Source organism: Pecten maximus, chromosome 17 (assembly GCF_902652985.1).
Source record: "Pecten maximus chromosome 17, xPecMax1.1, whole genome shotgun sequence".
NCBI classification, from domain to species: Eukaryota; Metazoa; Mollusca; class Bivalvia; order Pectinida; family Pectinidae; genus Pecten; species Pecten maximus.
In genome coordinates, this window is record NC_047031.1 from 25784728 (window position 1) to 25806700 (window position 21973).

General features: G+C 38.8%; 1 protein-coding gene across 2 annotated transcripts; it reads right to left on the reverse strand.

Moving 5' to 3' along the window:
* Window positions 1-333: 333 nt before the first annotated feature.
* Window positions 334-21717, reverse strand: LOC117315351. Of its 2 annotated transcripts, XM_033869502.1 has the most exons (11): window positions 21549-21717; window positions 21264-21344; window positions 17120-17335; window positions 16536-16677; window positions 15640-15684; window positions 9288-9367; window positions 7239-7419; window positions 6738-6820; window positions 6116-6320; window positions 5513-5592; window positions 334-3636 (listed from the first exon to the last, which is right to left on the reverse strand). In XM_033869502.1, exons 2-11 carry the CDS (start codon window positions 21328-21330, stop codon window positions 3356-3358), a joined length of 1380 nt encoding a protein of 459 aa, XP_033725393.1. In that variant the 5' UTR covers window positions 21331-21344; window positions 21549-21717; the 3' UTR covers window positions 334-3355. The 2 variants fall into 2 exon arrangements, with proteins under 2 accessions (XP_033725393.1, XP_033725394.1); XM_033869503.1 differs by lacking the exon at window positions 21549-21717 and having other exon boundaries at window positions 21264-21442.
* Window positions 21718-21973: the final 256 nt, after the last annotated feature.

Genomic DNA, 21973 nt, shown 5'->3' on the forward strand with positions numbered 1-21973 from the left:
CACTTAAATGTATATACACGCATATATTAATATGTATAGGTAGCTTAAAGGTTTTAAATAATGCAGATCATTACATGTATCTAACCCGTCACTAGGCATTTGTGCAATTGCTTCCAATTATTTTCATATATTATAGTCTAAATTCATGATTCTCATGAACAAGGACTCTTATCAGCAAAGAGATGTATTGTATATTCAAGAAATATGTTTACAGAGTAGCTACTCTTTGGGGATAAATCCCACAAACACAGTCTGCTGTTACAGCCAGCTTCTGTACCGACCAGTCTGTCAAAAATGAAAATGTGCAAACTATCAACCGATCAACAATTCGTATAAAGTAATGACTTTTTTATTGACACACAACAAAATCAAGCATGTTAGTAAGTTAAACGTAAATAATATATAAGTATATATACAATGCAGATAGCGATCCTGTAGATGACGGTATAGGAGATAAATCCGACATCGTACGACATGATAACAAATGACGATAGCATTACTTCCTGGAAGTGTATCTACTGGCCTATCCTACCCACACCTATCCTAACGAAGGTGTGCCGATATCAACATATGATTCAGCTACTGGGGTCGAGTGCTACACACGTTTCTATGCCCCGGAAAGAAATATTTAACCTGAGAGCTCCCTAGACCTTGGAGGAATTTCGTTATCCTGGCCATGGTAACGGGTTTAGTCCTTGGCAACGCTATTGGTGTCTAGATAGAGAGGGTTTTCTCATTTGGCGTACATCACTCGCCTTGCCGTTCTGGACTTAATGTATGCAGTTGTGTTTTGATATTTAAATTCTCAATGACGTTCTCTATCGCTGATTAACACTGAATGATATATGGTCATCGTTATCAGTAAATAATAATCTTAAGTTTTCGGTTAAATTTCTTACAGACCCATAGGAGCGGGTCTAGTCCTTGTGGTAGCAACACTATCGGTGTTTATTTACTGAGGGCTTCCTCTCATGGCGTACATCACTCGCCTTGACGTTCTAGACCTTATTAAACACTGAAGGAAGTATTCATTATCAGGGATTATTACACTTAAACCTTCGGTTTAGTTACTAACCAAATATTGACAAATAAAACCAGACTGTCTTTGATATCTCACCGCACATCAGTGGGTTGGATAATGTATGGTAGGTGTTGGATTATGTATGTTAGGTGTTGGCTTATGTATGGTAGGTGTTGGATTATGTATGGTGGGTGTTGGATTATGTATGGTAGGTGTTGGATTATGTATGGTAGCTGTTGGATTATGTATGGTGGGTGTTGGATTATGTATGGTGGGTGTTGGATTATGTATGGTAGGTGTTGGATTATGTATGGTAGCTGTTGGATTATGTATGGTGGGTGTTGGATTATGTATGTTAGGTGTTGGATTATGTATGGTACGGTAGGTGTTGGATTATGTATGGTGGGTGTTGGATTATGTATGGTGGGTGTTGGATTATGTATGGTAGGTGTTGGATTATGTATGGTAGCTGTTGGATTATGTATGGTGGGTGTTGGATTATGTATGTTAGGTGTTGGATTATGTATGGTACGGTAGGTGTTGGATTATGTATGGTAGGTGTTGGATTATGTATGGTAGGTATTGGATTATGTATGCTAGGTATTGGATTATGTATGGTAGGTGTTGGATTATGTATGTTAGGTGTTGGATTATGTATGGTAGGTGTTGGATTATGCATGGTAGGTGTTGGATTATGTATGGTGGGTGTTGGATTATGTATGTTAGGTGTTGGATTATGTATGGTAGGTGTTGGATTATGTATGGTAGGTGTTGGATTATGTATGGTAGGTGTCGGATTATGTATGTTAGGTGTTGGATTATGAATGGTGGATGTTGGATTATGTATGGTACGGTAGGTGTTGGATTATGTATGGTAGGTGTTGGATTATGTATGGTGGGTGTTGGATTATGTATGTTAGGTGTTGGATTATGTATGGTGGGTGTTGGATTATGTATGGTGGGTGTTGGATTATGTATGGTGGGTGTTGGATTATGTATGGTGGGTGCTGGATTATGTATGGTGGGTGCTGGATTACATATGGTGGGTGTTGGATTACGTATGGTGGGTGTTGGATTATGTATGGTAGGTGTTGGATTATGTATGGTGGGTGTTGGATTATGTATAGTCGATGTTGGATTATGTATGGTGGGTGCTGGATTACGTATGTTAGGTGTTGGATTACGTATGGTGGGTGTTGGATTATGTATGTTAGGTGTTGGATTATGTATGGTACGGTAGGTGTTGGATTATGTATGGTACGGTAGGTGTTTAGATTATGTATGGTACGGTAGGTGTTGGATTATGTATGGTACGGTAGGTGTTGGATTATGTATGGTAGGTGTTGGATTATGTATGATAGGTGTTGGATTATGCATGGTAAGTGTTAGAGTAATTTTTGGTATGCGAACGATAAATGCATGACGTGTACCCATTCCAGTGCATGTTAATGGTAGAATGTGACTAAAGGTAGAGGTCTATGATGAATCGGGGATTTCCTTTGGTGTCTTCTATTATTGGACATTGAGGAGATTAAAATATAACTTCTGTCCTCACTACAACACTTGCGATCTTAAGTTTCTTTTTTCTGACTGCTCTATTTTTCTGAGCTTTGTTTGTCTCTGTAGGTGTCTCCGTGACATCATTCCTCATCAGACCCTGGCTGTTGCGAGGATTTTTAATATATAAAATTAATCAATTATCTAAAATTTCCTTTCAAAACTGTCTGTACCACAACATATGACTGACCTTTGTCACATTCAACATTTTCTGCCCCTCCCCCTTTTTTTTTTTTTTTTTTTGTTAATGTTCAGTTTTCTGGTATTTAAGCTTTAACACTTTTACCAAATCTAGCTATACTTTTTTGCGAAAAAAATCTATTCGCTGTCCAAAATGTTTCTATCAGAATAACACATCACTAAATTTTGACTGTTTAGCGCCCCCTGTCACAACCATCGGCTTCTGCGAATATTCAAAATGGCTGCGACTCGAACGAGGGTATTCCGAGATATTGTCGTGTATTGGTACAGTCTTTAAATTAGTCATCTCGTAAAAGTTATGTTTCCTTTTTGATTCATCGGACATATCACGGAGGTATCCGAAATTGTTTATTGATGTTGATCGCGGATCCTGTTCGATAAATGGACTATTTTGGCCTCGTTCATTTGCTTGTTTAGCCGGCCACATGGCGTATGCAGGGTTTTCAGTCATTCTGTTTGGAACCTGCGAGTCTTCAGGTGTCGTTAAGCCACTAGTAAATGGAATTTCTATACTTCGTCGTACGCCGTACGGGTTAATGCTGGACGACACACTTTGTTGTGAGCTATTTACTCCACTCACTTGACGTTCTCTATTGGGTCGGATCTTCTGTACCTCAGCGTAGTCATCACTCCGATCCTTTCCTGTTGGGAAATCAACCTGAAGTGAACGCACCTCCTGGACACGCCCTCAGCCATGTCATCAATGTATACATAATTGTTGTCGACAGTTTTCTTCAAAGACTTTATTATCAGAACATCATTGGCTAGAGATGTGAGCTGTGTATCTGATGTCACCACTTTACCAGTGGAAAGCTCTGAAATCTCCACAGGATTCGGAACTCCGTGAGATTTGGCAGCTGAAATACAGAATAGAGATGTTTATTCAGCGAAAGACAATACTGACTTTGTGTATACACTGTAGATATGACATACAGGTAAATATATGAAATAGACAATGCTTTGAAGAATTCGACATAATGCTGATACATTTAATTAAGTATGGTCATATAAACAAGTACGGTTATACTTAAGCATTGAACTGTTACCAAATAGTAGTATACAGTCGATATGAATACAATTTGGGTGACAGATAAATAGAATGTCGCCCGTTAGGGCGACATGAAATATTTATCTGTCACCCAAATTGTATTCATATCGAGTGTATACTACCATTTGGTAACAGTTCAATGCTTATATTTACATTCATATTTTTTTTTATTTACTGTAGCTTAAGACGCGTTGGAATTTGCCGCTTCCCTATCACTGACGTCATCACGTTCAAATACCGGAACAGCCGAAATTTCCAGAAGGATTAATATAGTCCCTCATGTCGTTATCAATACCAAACACATACAATGGTTTTGCACAAATTTGGCTTTATTTTCTATTTCATATACGTTTGTAGATATCGCCAAATCATTCACAATTGCATAATTTCTGATTGTTTAAAATCCAAGCCGTTTTTTCGGCGCAATGCTATAGGTTAACATTTAGAAGTGATGCGGCTTTGAACAGGTATTGCACAGGACAGACTCGATTCCTAGGAAATACTTCAGATTCTGTCGAATGGGTTTACATTATTTTCAGAAGAATATCAGTTCTTAAATTCTAATTGAAACTCGTCTTGACAGTAGGTGAAAACGATTCCAACGATATTTCGTTCGAAACAGATTCAAATCTAACCAGTTGCATCTTAGCAGACGATTTTCAACTTCACACGGGCTCGATTTTGTAAGGTAGGCCTTTAACATCAGTGAATAACCACAAAACTAAAATCCAATATACATACACAACCGGAAACCATGTCGATTCTCCCGATTTTTCACAAGATTTTGATTTTATTATTTTTTATAAATACTGGACTTTTGATGTCGTGTCTTACATTTCTGAAAAATTCGGAAACGAGCCCCTGTGAGTGTGACGACATTGACAATTTGATAATTCTTAGATCAAGAACGGCGCTTATAGTTATTTTGTGTTGACTACATTTTGTTTTAATTATAAAATATTACTCTCATAACTTGTGAAGTTGCTTCATTTTTTGTGTTGTGGATAATAATTGCAAGCATTCGAAATCTCTCCAGGCCGAAAATAACTGGCGGCCATTGTTTTGACCAGCAACACCTGGGGCTGTATTCCTACTCTTACCGAATCACTGTAAATTGTAATATACAGTCTCATGAATACAATTTGGTTTACTAACGATATATAGGCAAATGCAACACAGAATGTAAATATATACATATATACTGGTACGGTCATGCATACAGGTACGGTCATACATACAGGTACGGTCATACATACAGGTACGGTCATAAATACAGGTACGGTCATAAACACATATATACAGGTACAGTCATACATACAGGTACGGCCATACATACAGGTATGGTCATACATACAAGTAAGGTCATACATACAGGTACAATATAGTCATACATACAGGTACGGTCATACATACATATATACAGGTACGGACATACAGGTACGGGATACTAATGACAGATTATAATATATATATAACAATGATATTCAAGCACTATACTATAATCACACCAGGAGGCTAAATTGAGACTGTGTAAAAATTGATGAATAAATACTGTTTGCAGATTTTCACGATCGACGATTATTTTCAGATTTAATTTACAGTTAAGATCACTTCCTGCATGCACTTTAATTAGTGGGTAGTTCCGTTATGTTGACATTTCATTCGGGCAGAATAACAGCGCTTACCTTTGATATGAATGTCGGCAAGATTCTTCGCAAATACTACCAACTTCACCGAATGATCATGTGACCATACCTTGAACATCCTGCAGGTTTTAAGTTTGGTTAGTATTGTTCAACAACAGCTACTTCATGGGAAAGAGTTGCATTGTAGTATGGATGTCTCAAGACCTTACAGATTACATTAATTTTGTTTTAATTATTGGTAAAACCCTTAGATTTTGAGATATTGACATAAAATATTTATTACATCTCTTATTGATTTACAAATTAGCTTTAGCTTAATTGAAATGAATGCTTTAATTAATCAGATTTATTTTGTACTCGTTTTTCAGAAAAAGTAAGTTTAAGAGTGAAAATGGAATTTTTTGAGAATTCTTGTTTTTGCGAAATTTAATATTTGTTTTGCAATGCATCAATATTTACACATGTCTAAAATGTATACAGGAAGCTTCCATACTATGAGTTGTTTGGTAGTTTTGATACTGATATTTTAGTGAATTTTCGATTTTGCTTAAAACTTTATATACTGCCAAAGCGAGGTAGGCGAGGCACACGTGTAATGTCTGTTTTCCTGAAACCAGGTGACGTGAAAATGTAACCACTTACATGCCGTTAGTGACACTGTTGGGTGACCTTCTCCTGTCTACATCCGGTAAGGTATAGACGGAAGTGGTGACGGGAGACCACGCACCTCCTCGATCTAGAAGCATTATTGTACTTCCGGCAAAGGCAAACAGCACGTCGTGACCAATCATTGTTCCATCTGATTCTAGACAGGCACTCAAGGGGAGGTAACCGAATACCAGCTGCCCTACAAACAGGAATATACCGGATCAGATGTAAATTAGTATTATGATTTGTCTTGAATATAGGATATTGCATGGGTATTCATCTCTTAAAAGATATTATGAAACAAGTTTTAGAATTTAATCTTATTTCATGATAACCTCGGCAAAAAGATATAACAAAAGATATAACATGGGCGAATTCACTTGACACGTATGATAATTTTTTGTTGTAGTCGTGGAACATATTTGCAAACGTATATGTGTTAGCATTGGACAAAAATAAACCTCCAAACCCACTATTTTCAATTATAAACGATGTTTAAAAGCATAAAATGTATCCTACTTAATTTCCGGAAGATTTACTGTTATCAGCCATATACATCACGCTCAATAAAACGTTTGTTGTTGTCAAAACATTCACAAAATCCACACGAGGTTACCTTGCCTACAAAGGTCACGTAGGTCTGCACCAAGAACTAGTTTTCTCTTTGTTCTATCCTGGTTACAAATATCAAACGTCAGTCTGTCAGTGGTAAAAGAAAAAACAAATATCAAATTCGAAGTAATGGTGACTTTCACAATTCAAGTAACTATTGTTGTGTTGATCACATAACTGGTGCGTACTACCATGATATATAACCATGTCATAAATATCGTTAACACGTGGGTAATAACACTGCTGTTACTTCATAAATATATGATGACGTCACAATAACCATATTAGAGGTCAAACAAGTGTGACCTTGTACAAATCATATCATTAGAGCCTGTTTGGTAGAAATTAATTGGAGTTTTCACTTATGATACGAAAATGAATCGTTCAATAAACAGGATCTCACACTCTGCGGTTATATCATATGTATTTATTATGAACTAAAGGCTCGTAACATATTAATCTATTTATTTGATAAATGACTACATCAACATGTATTAAGAAATACCGTTTTTCGTCAAACCGCCCGTCATCACTGTTAACATTCCGGTCCCACCAAAGTTCTCCTTCACCTAACGCCATTAATGTCTGATCTGCGCATGCGTCAAGGATGTTATCCGTGTCAATCTCTGTTCCATCCTCCTCTAGAACGATGCGCACTACGGAAGATTTCTTCAGTATCCGTGAAGCTTTTACGGAACATAATACATACAAGTTATTACGATATGGTTACAAATTAATTAAATTTAATTGGGTCCCTTAGTGGCAAATTGGAGGCAAGGACAATCCTGTATATAATGTTTTATTCGAAACATGATATTTTTTAGAAAAACTAAATTAAGTATCTAAAAGCTGTACCAAATGATGCTTAGCCAATACCACAGCCACATTTGCATTTTTAAACTATATAAATAGTGTAACAAGATGTTTTTATAGTTCCATTTGTTTGGTGTTTCCTTTAATATCATTTTTTTTACCTTATTTAGAAGTCCTTATGACATTATCAGTGTTGATGGACCGTTAGGAATACCATAATAATAGTAATAATAATTAGTATCATAGATAATTGGGGGTTACAGTATAGGAGGTTGTAGATAGATAATCATATTAAAATTCAGTGGTATTCAATTTTACATTGATGAACATTTACCTTTTAGAGTATTCAAAATAAATATTGATATGTTTACTCAGACAAGTCCAACAGTAATAGTGCCATTCAAAGTTAACAAGAGTCAGCATTAGTGGTATATATCACTGTATACACACAGTGGTGACCGTAATATATACTACGGTCATTAAAGATGGATGCGGGCGAAATCGCTAAGTTTCGGTTTTTTACGGAAATTGTTAGTTTATGATAACATTGAAAGTTTCTGAGGCGAGTTCGTCGACATCCATTTTTGATGACCGTAGTATATATTACGGTCACCACTGTGTACACAGTGATACTTGTTGTAGATGAAGTTTAGCATTAAACACCATTATGCTTTGTCCATGAGTGAGGAATCAGACACTGTGGTATGGGTTTCTATTTCAAATAAAATCAGAAACCAACCAAAACCTTTAATTCAGTAGGAGGTTTAGACGGTTTAAAAAGTCATACTGTATTGACTGAAATCTTGTTTGATTTTAAAAGTTTGTTCCCCCTATTTTTACGTCTTGTAGATTTGGATCAGGTACATATATTCAAATGAAAACAGAAACCAACCAAACCATTAACTGCAGTAGGAGGTCAGGACATTTTACTATGCTTTAGATATTCAGTTTAAAGTGAAATGATCTATAATCCATAAGGGTTTGTCCATTTACTGTTTGTTCATGTCTGAAAATTAAGTCACTACATTGCTTTAAATTCAAAACAAAATTGCTGTGATAATGAAAGTTTTCCTCTTATTCCTGCTTCGTGTAGACTGGGACCATGCATATGTTTAGGTATCTGTGTTTCAAAGCAGCGAGTAAAAAGGAAATATTTAAGATCCCATATCGCTACAGAAGAATTATTTTAGTCTCTTCAATATTTCATTAATAGAAGACACAGATAAAATCCCCGATTCTTAAAGGGACTTTTAGTCGCCGTCTAGACGTTTACAACGGGACTCATTCTCTGGCTCTTTAAAGAAAATGTCTTAGGAATTCGTAGTTAGTGATTATATAAAGTTCGTTCATTTAATTTGATTGTATTTAGTAATAATGTAAGGAATTATCCTCCGTTCTGTATGATTATTGTATTATGTATTTGAATAACCTATATGCTGTACTGCATTTGGTGAATAAAAAACTTGAAACTTGAATGTGCCCTGATCAGGAGACATAATGAAAACAAAAAATGTTGTTCACTAAAAATACTTCAAATATAGACCTATAATGTCACAGTTCTTGTTATATCAATCAAGGGATAATACTTTTAATTACATTTGTATATGTACGTTAAAACCACCCTAAGGTTGGACAAACATTTACAATAATCCTAAAGGCATTTAATCATTAGGTCTATTTTTATCAGTTGACAACACATGGTTGTACTTGTAGGCCATATAGTCAGAATTCATTGTCTCACCTTCACGCTTCAATGCCGACAGTCCTTTCGCCTTGACAAATTGTTTTGTATTCCTTCCGCATGTCCATACTTTATAAAACCTGGTAATGATAAACAATTTGTCATTAAGTGGGAGATTCACCCTTCAATGAAATCATTAAATTACAAATGCATGCATCTTTCACACAATGGGATTGGATGTGCAAAAACCAAACACCAAACAAAAGAAGACGCCCCCTCCCTAATGGTTAGTGTGTATACTCCTATCTATCTCCATAGCTGTAGATAGGACGTTAAACAATACAACACACACGGGTGAGGCCGTCCTTAAAAACCAATACAAACCAAACAAAGCCCCACATAGGGGAGACCGTCCTTATATTAACGTAACTGTACTTTTGTTGATAGGATGCTAAACAATACAAACAAAACCATACCCACACGGGGGAGGCCGTCATTAAATGACAATGGCTGTTGATAGGATGTTAAACAGTACAAACTGAACCATACCCACACGGGGGAGGCCGTCCTTATATTAACGTAACTGTTGATAGGATGTTAAACAGTACAAACTGAACCATACCCACACGGGGGAGGCCGTCCTTATATTAACGTAACTGTTGATAGGATGTTAAACAATACAAACCATATGTCATACCCACACAGGGGAAGCCGTCCATAAATGACAATGGCTGTTGATAGGACGATACACAATACAAACCAAACCATACCCTCCCGGGAGGCCGTCCTTAGATGACCATAGTTGTTGAAAGGACCCAAATCCAGAGCTTTGACATTTTAACAGGGTTTGGCTTCGTATTGTTTAACGATATATTAACAGCTACGGAGACAAATAGGATTATTATACTTCACTTTTGTTAGAATTCTTTTCATTGGACGAAAACATATCACCTGACATTTTATAAATCAAATATCCCCCGACAAATGCCGTCGCCGGGGTATAACCTGTCGAATAACCATGTACCCATGGCAGCAGAGTATTATACCCCGGTGTATAACCCCTCCGCCCGATGAATAACCCTTCGTAATCGAACGCGCCTGCATCGGAAGTCGGGCAGTGGATCTCTTTAGCGTTTGTTGCCGTCTGGTTCCAAAAACACAAACAACAACACAGGCTTTTGAAATGGCAGTGTCATCACGATTTGGCCGACAACAGAAGTAGAAATAACAGCGATATTGGACAGCAAGGATGCTTTAAACACCAAAAAGGCCACAAAATATGCGCTTTTTTTGGTATAATAAAACTATTATGACCCTCTGTGTCGGGATATATCCAGAATTATGTCCCTGGGAAGAGTTATTTTCCCTCGGGCTACGCCCTCGGAAAAAATAACCCTTCCCAGGGACATAATTCTGGATATATCCCTCCACCGAGGGCCATAATTGTATAGTATACACTCTCACCAGGGATACCAAAGTTATTAATATAATAAAGTATAACCAAACCGTTAATATCCCTATATAAAGTCCTCATTACTAAACGTTCAGAACAGCCTGACCTCCCGTGAGAGATCAATCTTTATACTCCGTACCCACTTGAAACACACTTGAAATCTGTTATCTCAATTTTATAAATACACCTCAGCGTTGGATTTTAAAAATCGTTTCTAATACATGTACAGGTACGTCGAGTATGCCGTCAATCATTTTATATTAGATGTGTTTTTGTAAGAATAAATATTAAAACAATTTTATCGCAGGATTGAGGTACGACCATAGGACAACCTGTATCGCACACCTGGATTTTCAGTATCTTGTCCTTTGCCCTTGTGAGGAAGGGTTCGGGTCCTGTCTAACGTTCAATAATTCGGGTTTGGTTATCTTGTGTTCTTTAACATCTCACAGATAAGGTGATTTAAGGATGCTTTCACGTGTGCGAGATACATGCCTGTGATGTGTACGTGTGTTTTGTAAGGCTGTAGTATGTTAAAGTTTGTCTTCTTATGACAGCGCGGAAGTGATGCCAATATTATAGTGCTACCTTGCTGAAGCATACTGCCGACGACATCGAACAGAACACTCAAAATTACATCACGCAACCTATTGCCCCATTCTAAGAATTCTGAGCGATATTGCTATTGGGGATTATGTCACGTCCTGGGGACAAAACTCCTCACAAGGACATGAACTTCTCACGAGGATATGAACTCCTCACAAGGACATGAACTCCTCACAAAGACATGAACTTCTCACAAGGACATGAACTCCTCACAAGGACATGAACTCCTCACAAGGACATGAACTCACAAGGACATGAACTTCTCACAAGGACATGAAATTCTCACAAGGACATGAACTCCTCACAAGGACATGAACTCCTCACAAGAACATGAACTTCTCACAAGGACATGAACTTCTCACAAGGACATGAACTTCTCACAAGGATATGAACTCCTCACATGGGCATGAACTCCTCACAAGGACATGAACTCCTCACAAGGACATGAACTTCTCACAAGGACATGAACTCCTCACAAGGATATGAACTCCTCACAAGGATATGAACTTCTCACAAGGACATGAACTCATCACAAGGACATGAACTTCTAACAAGGATATGAACCCCTTACAAGGACATGAACTCCTCACAAGGACATGAACTTCTCACAAGGACATGAACTCCTCACAAGGACATGAACTCCTCACAAGGACATGAACTTCTCACAAGGACGTGAACTCCTTACAAGGACATGAACTCCTCACAAGGACATGAACTTCTCACAAGGACATGAAATTCTCACAAGGACATGAACTCCTCACAAGGACATGAACTCCTCACAAGGACATGAACTCCTCACAAGGACATGAACTTCTCACAAGGACATGAACTTCTCACAAGGACATGAACTTCTCACAAGGACATGAACTTCTCACAAGGACATGAACTTCTCACAAGGAAATGAACTTCTCACAAGGACATGAACTCCTCACAAGGGCAAAACTCCTCGCAAGGATATAAACTCGTTACAAGGACATGAACTCTTCACAAGGACATGAACTCCTCACAAGGACATGAACTTCTCACAAGGACATGAACTCCTTACAAGGACATGAACTCCTCACAAGGACATGAACTCCTCACAAGGACATGAACTCTTCACAAGGACATGAACTTCTCACAAGGACATGAACTTCTCACAAGGACATGAACTTCTCACAAGGACATGAACTCCTCACAAGGACATGAACTTCTCACAAGGAAATGAACTTCTCACAAGGACATGAACTCCTCACAAGGACATGAGCTCCTCACAAGGACATGAACTTCTCACAAGGACATGAACTTCTCACAAGGACATGAACTCCTCACAAGGACATCAACTCCTCACAAGGACATGAACTTCTCACAAGGACAAAACTCCTCACAAGGACATGAACTCCTCACAAGGACATGAACTTCTCACAAGGACATGAACTCCTCACAAGGACATGAACTCCTCACAAGGATATGAACTCCTCACAAGGGCAAAACTCCTCACAAGGACATGAACTCCTCACAAGGACATGAACTTCTCACAAGGACATGAACTCCTCACAAGGACATGAACTTCTCACAAGGACATGAACTTCTCACAAGGACATGAACTCCTCACAAGGACATGAACTCCTAACAAGGACATGGACTCCTCACAAGGGCAAAACTCCTCACAAGGATATGAACTTCTCACAAGGACATGAACTCCTCACGAGGACATGAACTTCTCACAAGGGCAAAACTCCTCACAAGGACATGAACTCCTAACAAGGACATGGACTCCTCACAAGGGCAAAACTCCTCACAAGGATATGAACTTCTCACAAGGACATGAACTCCTCACGAGGACATGAACTTCTCACAAGGGCAAAACTCCTCACAAGGACATCAACTCCTCACAAGGGTAAAACTCCTCACAAGGACATGAACCCCTTACAAGGGCAAAACTCCTCACAAGGACATGAACTTCTCACAAGGACATGAACTTTTCACAAGGACATGAACTTCTCACAAGGACAAGAACTCATCACAAGGACATGAACTTTTCACAAGGACATGAACTTCTCACAAGGACATGAACTCATCACAAGGACATGAACTCCTCACAAGGACATGAACTTCTCACAAGGACATGAATTTCTCACAAGGACATGAACTTCTCACAAGGACATGAACTTCTCACAAGGATATGAACTCCTCACAAGGACATGGACTTCTCACAAGGACATGAACTTCTCACAAGGACATGAACTTCTCACAAGGACATGAACTCCTCACAAGGACATGAACTTCTCACAAGGACATGAACTCCTCACAAGGACATGAACTCCTCACAAGGACATGAACTCCTCACAAGGACATGAACTTCTCACAAGGACATGAACTCCTCACAAAGACATGAAATTCTGACAAGGACATGAACTTCTCACAAGGACATGAACTTTTCACAAGGACATGAACTTCTCACAAGGACATGAACTCATCACAAGGACATGAACTTTTCACAAGGACATGAACTTCTCACAAGGACATGAACTCATCACAAGGACATGAACTCCTCACAAGGACATGAACTTCTCACAAGGACATGAACTTCTCACAAGGATATGAACTCCTCACAAGGACATGGACTTCTCACAAGGACATGAACTTCTCACAAGGACATGAACTTCTCACAATGACATGAACACCTCACAAGGACATGAACTCCTCACAAGGACATGAACTTCTCACAAGGACATGAACTTCTCACAAGGAAATGAACTCCTCACAAGGACATGAACTCTTCACAAGGGCAAAACTCCTCACAAGGACATAAACTCTTCACAAGGACATGAACTTCTCACAAGGACATGAACTCCTCACAAGGACATGAACTCCTCACAAGGACATGAACTTCTCACAAGGACATGAACTCCTCACAAGGACATGAACTCCTCACAAGGGCAAAACTCCTCACAAGGACATGAACTTCTCACAAGGACATGAACTCCTCACGAGGACATGAACTTCTCACAAGGGCAAAACTCCTCACAAGGACATCAACTCCTCACAAGGGTAAAACTCCTCACAAGGCCATGAACCCCTTACAAGGGCAAAACTCCTCACAAGGACATGAACTTCTCACAAGGACATGAACTCCTCACAAAGACATGAAATTCTCACAAGGACATGAACTTCTCACAAGGACATGAACTTCTCACAAGGACATGAACTCATCACAAGGACATGAACTTTTCACAAGGACATGAACTTCTCACAAGGACATGAACTCATCACAAGGACATGAACTCCTCACAAGGACATGAACTTCTCACAAGGACATGAACTCCTCACAAAGACATGAAATTCTCACAAGGACATGAACTTCTCACAAGGACATGAACTTCTCACAAGGACATGAACTCATCACAAGGACATGAACTTTTCACAAGGACATGAACTTCTCACAAGGACATGAACTCATCACAAGGACATGAACTCCTCACAAGGACATGAACTTCTCACAAGGACATGAACTCCTCACAAAGACATGAAATTCTCACAAGGACATGAACTTCTCACAAGGACATGAACTTCTCACAAGGACATGAACTCATCACAAGGACATGAACTTTTCACAAGGACATGAACTTCTCACAAGGACATGAACTCATCACAAGGACATGAACTCCTCACAAGGACATGAACTTCTCACAAGGACATGAACTCCTCACAAGGACATGAACTTCTCACAAGGACATGAACTTTTCACAAGGACATGAACTTTTCACAAGGACATGAACTCATCACAAGGACATGAACTTTTCACAAGGACATGAACTCATCACAAGGACATGAACTTCTCACAAGGACATGAATTTCTCACAAGGACATGAACTTCTCACAAGGACATGAACTTCTCACAAGGACATGAACTTCTCACAAGGACATGAACTTCTCACAAGGATATGAACTCCTCACAAGGACATGAACTCCTCACAAGGACATGAACTTCTCACAAGGACATGAACTTCTCACAAGGACATGAACTTCTCACAAGGACATGAACTTCTCACAAGGACATGAACTTTTCACAAGGATATGAACTCCTCACAAGGACATGAACTCCTCACAAGGACATGAACTTTTCACAAGGACATGAACTTCTCACAAGGACATGAACTTCTCACAAGGACATGAACTTCTCACAAGGACATGAACTCATCACAAGGACACGAACTTCTCACAAGGACATGAACTCCTCACAAGGACACGAACTCCTCACAGTAGAATATGATGGCTGCCTTCAGTAAGATTGCACTGTTAATTCCCCACCCCTGGTATCTGCAAATCTGCGATCAAAGATGATGAAAAAATGTTCAACAGCAAACTCACCTTTTAGAATTGTTCTCTTCAATAAGCGTTTCTTTTTTGTTCCTTCTGTTAAATGTAAAGGGATTGGGAAAATAATTAGTTGATGTGAATGGTATCAATGGCCCGCGATGGAATATTCGACATATTAAGGGATAATAGAAATACTTAAGAATATACTTCACCAGATTAGTTAGACTATATCAACAAAAGAATTATGATAAAAGTGATATCATGTGTAATGTACTCATTATTGTATAGATAGATATTTGCAATATATGGGCATAGAATATATATCCTCGATTGATCTCAATAGCATGTACATAAGATTACCAAACTCTGTAATACAAGTACTTGTGTCGTCAGTTCATTTCTCAACCAACCTCACATTATCTAATCAGTTTTCGTGTCTGAGGTAGGTGTTATTTGTCCTAAGTCAACAAAACACCAACAATTTTGTGTAAATAAATGAGGGCGATAAAAAGTCAGTTTACAGCGTTCCCAAATCCCAAACAAACATTTTTTTTTCTGAATTTCAGTCAGGTCAGAAAGCATCAATCCAAATGACACTGTAGTATTCTATCAGAGAATATATTTATCATGGAAATTGGAAGGGTAAATATAAATGTAAAATCAGTATAACGACAACTGTTCTCTTAGACAGACCATTGTTATTTCCTTCCATGCTTTTAATTTTTAATGGTTTTGGACAAATTGTCTTTTAAACAAGAAATGTCTTACAAAATTTCCTGATTTGTTCAAATAAGTACCAATGTCGTTGAATAATCAAATTATCCCAGAATTTTACATTTTTGTTGATTTCCCTTTTTGTGTCCATATCTGCCTTCATTTCACAATTGTTGACTCAAAATCTTAACACATACGACATTTAAATGTTGAAACAAAAACGTAAACATTACAGTCTCCACGCCTTTCCTTTCTTCACTACTTCCGGTACAGACACCAGTATCAGGAGAACAAAGCAGCCACAAAGACCTCCTACTATTATGATGTCCAGGTGTGGATTCTGGGGCTCCGGCGGTTTGGGAGGTACGGGTTTTGCTATTTGAAGGGAAAAAAAACTAAAACAATAAAACATCTTAGTGTTTGGGCTAGTATTAACTAATTCCGAGCTTTTTATAATTTACAGATCCTAATGAGAATTAGTATTGTTTGCTGTCTAGTTTAGGTACTTACCAACGGATGAGGGCGCCACCATCAGGCGCTGAATTGTCTGTTCACATTGTTAACGTGATATATGGACTGGTTTCAATGAGATACCAACAAACAACAAAGTGAGGTACTTTTATTTAGCATTCCCCCCCAAAAGTATTTTGTCAAATTTTCCATTACTATAATGCTATAATCACCTCATCCTAGGTTACCATACTTACATATTTCTATTTTTAGCAGATGTCAAATCTTGACAAAATAAATATAAAACACACATGTTGTATTTCTTGAAGCCATATCAACACAGAAAAGTATACTCTGTAAAACTCACGGACGCAGTGAGGCTGACGGGGTTTCCATGTTCCATTTATACATTGAATCACACCCTGGCCACTCAATGCCAAGGTCACATTGTCGTTACATACCAGACTGACGATTGTACCATTGGATTTCTTCGTGGTATTAGGTACCATTCCGAACTGGTTGATTTCCATGACAATAGGAGAATGTGTTGTAATGTTTTTTAACTTTTGGCAAGATTCCTCATCTGTAAAGCATAAAGGCTTAGTATCAATTAAAACCGTTATATATAACCCAAAACTTGTACCTTAATCAGTATATCTGTTCTCCACCTTCTGACCTATCTGTCTCAACTACAGTGTTTTTCAAATATTCTTTGTGAAGTTTGTATCTGTGAACGGTACTTCCCTACAGACGGAGCGTAATGATGGTGTGAAGTTTGTATCTGTGAACGGTACTTCCCTGCAGACGGAGCGTAATGATGGTGTGAAGTTTGTATCTGTGAACGGTACATCCCTGCAGACGGAGCGTAATGATAGTGTGAAGTTTGTATCTGTGAACGGTACTTCCCTACAGACGGAGCGCAATGATGGTGTGAAGTTGGTATCTGTGAACGGTACTTCCCTACAGACGGAGCGTAATGATAGTGTGAAGTTGGTATCTGTGAACAGTACTTCCCTGCAGACGGAGCGTAATGATAGTGTGAAGTTTGTATCTGTGAACGGTACTTCCCTACAGACGGAGCGTAATGATAGTGTGAAGTTGGTATCTGTGAACGGTACTTCCCTACAGACGGAGCGTAATGATAGTGTGAAGTTGGTATCTGTGAACGGTACTTCCCTACAGACGGAGCGTAATGATAGTGTGAAGTTTGTATCTGTGAACGGTACTTCCCTACAGACGGAGCGTAATGATAGTGTGAAGTTGGTATCTGTGAACGGTACTTCCCTACAGACGGAGCGTAATGATAGTGTGAAGTTGGTATCTGTGAACGGTACTTCCCTACAGACGGAGCGTAATGATAGTGTGAAGTTGGTATCTGTGAACGGTACTTCCCTGCAGACGGAGCGTAATGATAGTGTGAAGTTGGTATCTGTGAACGGTACTTCCCTACAGACGGAGCGTAATGATAGTGTGAAGTTGGTATCTGTGAACGGTACTTCCCTGCAGACGGAGCGTAATGATAGTGTGAAGTTTGTATCTGTGAACGGTACTTCCCTGCAGACGGAGCGTAATGATGGTGTGAAGTTTGTATCTGTGAACGGTACTTCCCTACAGACGGAGCGTAATGATGGTGTGAAGTTGGTATCTGTGAACGGTACTTCCCTACAGACGGAGCGTAATGATAGTGTGAAGTTGGTATCTGTGAACGGTACTTCCCTGCAGACGGAGCGTAATGATAGTGTGAAGTTGGTATCTGTGAACGGTACTTCCCTACAGACGGAGCGTAATGATAGTGTGAAGTTGGTATCTGTGAACGGTACTTCCCTGCAGACGGAGCGTAATGATAGTGTGAAGTTGGTATCTGTGAACGGTACTTCCCTGCAGACGGAGCGTAATGATAGTGTGAAGTTGGTATCTGTGAACGGTACTTCCCTGCAGACGGAGCGTAATGATAGTGTGAAGTTGGTATCTGTGAACGGTACTTCCCTGCAGACGGAGCGTAATGATGGTGTGAAGTTTGTATCTGTGAACGGTACTTCCCTGCAGACGGAGCGTAATGATGGTGTGAAGTTTGTATCTGTGAACGGTACTTCCCTACAGACGGAGCGTAATGATAGTGTGAAGTTGGTATCTGTGAACGGTACTTCCCTACAGACGGAGCGTAATGATGGTGTGAAGTTGGTATCTGTGAACGGTACTTCCCTACAGACGGAGCGTAATGATGGTGTGAAGTTGGTATCTGTGAACGGTACTTCCCTGCAGACGGAGCGTAATGATGGTGTGAAGTTTGTATCTGTGAACGGTACTTCCCTGCAGACGGAGCGTAATGATGGTGTGAAGTTGGTATCTGTGAACGGTACTTCCCTGCAGACGGAGCGTAATGATAGTGTGAAGTTGGTATCTGTGAACGGTACTTCCCTGCAGACGGAGCGTAATGATAGCATTTGCTGTCCATCATGAAAGACGATTATTGAAATATTGTTCCAAATTGTTTCGCGGTAATATTTCTGGCCTTTTAATATATGCAACTTGTTTTAGTTTTGTATTGATACAAGAAGGTCATAATGGACGATTTTCACGGATAACTAGGCCGCTGATAGACGTTTTTATAATGCCGTAACAGGTAAAGCCGAGAACAATAAGTAATACAATGTATTTACAATTGAAAATTGTGTTTTGTGTTTGTCACAAGACAATGGTCAAACTGATACTCGGGTTGGATTTATTTTGAACCATTTGTATTCAATTTTTTGACATAAAAAAATCTCAAACTCATCCGTATACAAACTATTGGTTAATGGTCGCCTTCCTATAGAGACCAGGTTTTCCTTACCCTTGTTAGGATAGGTTTGGTTTGGTTTATTTTTTTTAACGTCCTATTAACAGCTAAGGTCATTAGGTCATGCATATATATATATATATATATATATATATATACTTGAAAACGTTAGCGATATTCAACCGGAATTACCTTGTTGCGTCATTTATGTTTACATATTTAAGCGATACACAATGGCATCATCCAGTTGAACTATATATAAACATATACGTATAATATATTGAGGCATGAGGACTGACCTCAGTGTATCCCATGTAATGAACTGTTTACCGTGTACATATCTTATTGTGTCGGTCTGAAACCTTAAAATGAGAATTTCTATAGCAGTATAACATGTTAACATATAAAGGTGTCTCTGTGAGGAAAAGAGTGGAACAATGATGAAAATCATTGTATTTTTGTGGTGACAGAAAGATGACAACTGATGTCAATAAATATATCTTTGTGGGGACAAAACGATGATATTACATGTCAATAAATATATCATTGTTTGGGACAAAAAGATGACATTGGATGTAAATAAATTTCTCTATCGTGTCTTTATGAGAACTAGAAAATGGACGTTATCAAATGTATATTAGCAGCAGATAAAACACGGAGATTATACCGTTATCTCGGAGCTATAGCGGTGATGTTATTATGTTTTGTTCAGCTGAACAAAAAACAGGTGAAATGAATACTTCCGTCAGAGTGATGTAGAACAAATAGTACTCCTCACTGTCACAGAGATGGACGCTACGTAAGGCAGATGTGAGGAGACAGAAAGTTGTTTATAAAGAGAAAAAATAAGATTCCAAAGTTAAACGCCTTTTACGACCACACAATTGGAGCAGCAGGTACAATTCTTAAGCCCTACTTCCAGTTAATGATTGCATATTTTTCACTCCTTGACAATGTCACAATACACGTATGACGGTTGAGTTGTTGGAAACAAAGTTATGTGGGGTTTTTTGGGGGTTTTTTTTGTTTGTTTTTTACATTTTTACCAGTAAAATATCAAAAATTATTCATAGTATAAAAATGAAAAATATAACTTGTTCGGATATTCAAAATATCACTTTTTATATGACCAATCAGAAAACTGCTTACAAACGACAATGGGGAAAATTAGGATTTGCATGTAGCTCACCGTCAAGTTATATGACGTCATAATTCAAGATAGAATACATAACGTCATGATTTGGCGTATATTTGTGAGCCGTTGACAGAGGACCGTAATGTATTCTGTGGGAGATTGAGCTGCCTCGGTCTATTTTGCTATAAAATGTAATAAACAGAATATCTAACAGTATCTTTGGGAATACCAATATAATTCACTCGTGTAGCTGATATTTTGATGTTTTCGCTCGTGTTATGCATTCGTGAAAAATATCACAGGGTGCCACGGTGTTGGAGTGGTAAGGAATCCCGACACTTTAACACTAGCCCTCCACCTCTGGGTTGCGAGTTCGAAACCTACGTGGGGCAGTTGCCAGGTACTGACCGTAGGCCGGTGGCTTTTCTCCGGGTACTCCGGCTTTCCCCCACCTTCAAAACCTGGCACGTCCTTAAATGACCCTGGCTGTTAATAGGACGTTAAACAAAAACCAACCAAACCAAAATTAGCCACAATCGCGATATATACTTGGTATTACTGACAACACTGTAAGATATCCTCTATATAGTTACTTACCAGTACCGTATGATGGTGTGACGACATGGAATACCACAAACAAGACAAGTATCATGTTGGCTGTCATCTTATCTGTGTAGTCTGCCAAACGATACAAATGAGAGATATTCAAATGATTGCACAAAAGAATTCCAGGTGAATATCAACACGCATTCATTTCCTCACACAGGGGAGGCGGTCCTTAAATAACCACAATTGTACATGTTGATAAATAGGACGTTAAACAAAACCAGTCAATATTTCCATTACTCAATAGTTACCTGTATCAAACTATCTGTTACTCACCAAAACATTTTGTCACGTGAAAAACGCGAAAACATAATTCCCCGTAGATATCCACTGATAGTGTATTTGGAAGCTTATCTAAAACATTTGTAGTTGATGTCAGAGCGCAAGACTTCCGCGTCTATCACAACAGTGAACACCATGTGTACTGATATTTCAGATATAGAGGAGAGGAGAAAGATAAATCAAGCTTTTTGTCGAATTAACAACATAAAGTGAACCGACAACCTCGACGGAATGGTGTACAATATTTCTCTTTGTATAAAGGGCAGAGACTTATTTTCAATGCAGGAATGGCTGTTGGCGTCTCCTTGACAGCCGTCCTCATGACAGTGGCTGTTGGTGTCTCCTTGACAACCGTCCTCATGACACTGACTGTTGGTGTCTCCTTGACAACCGTCCTCATATGACACTGACTGTTGGTG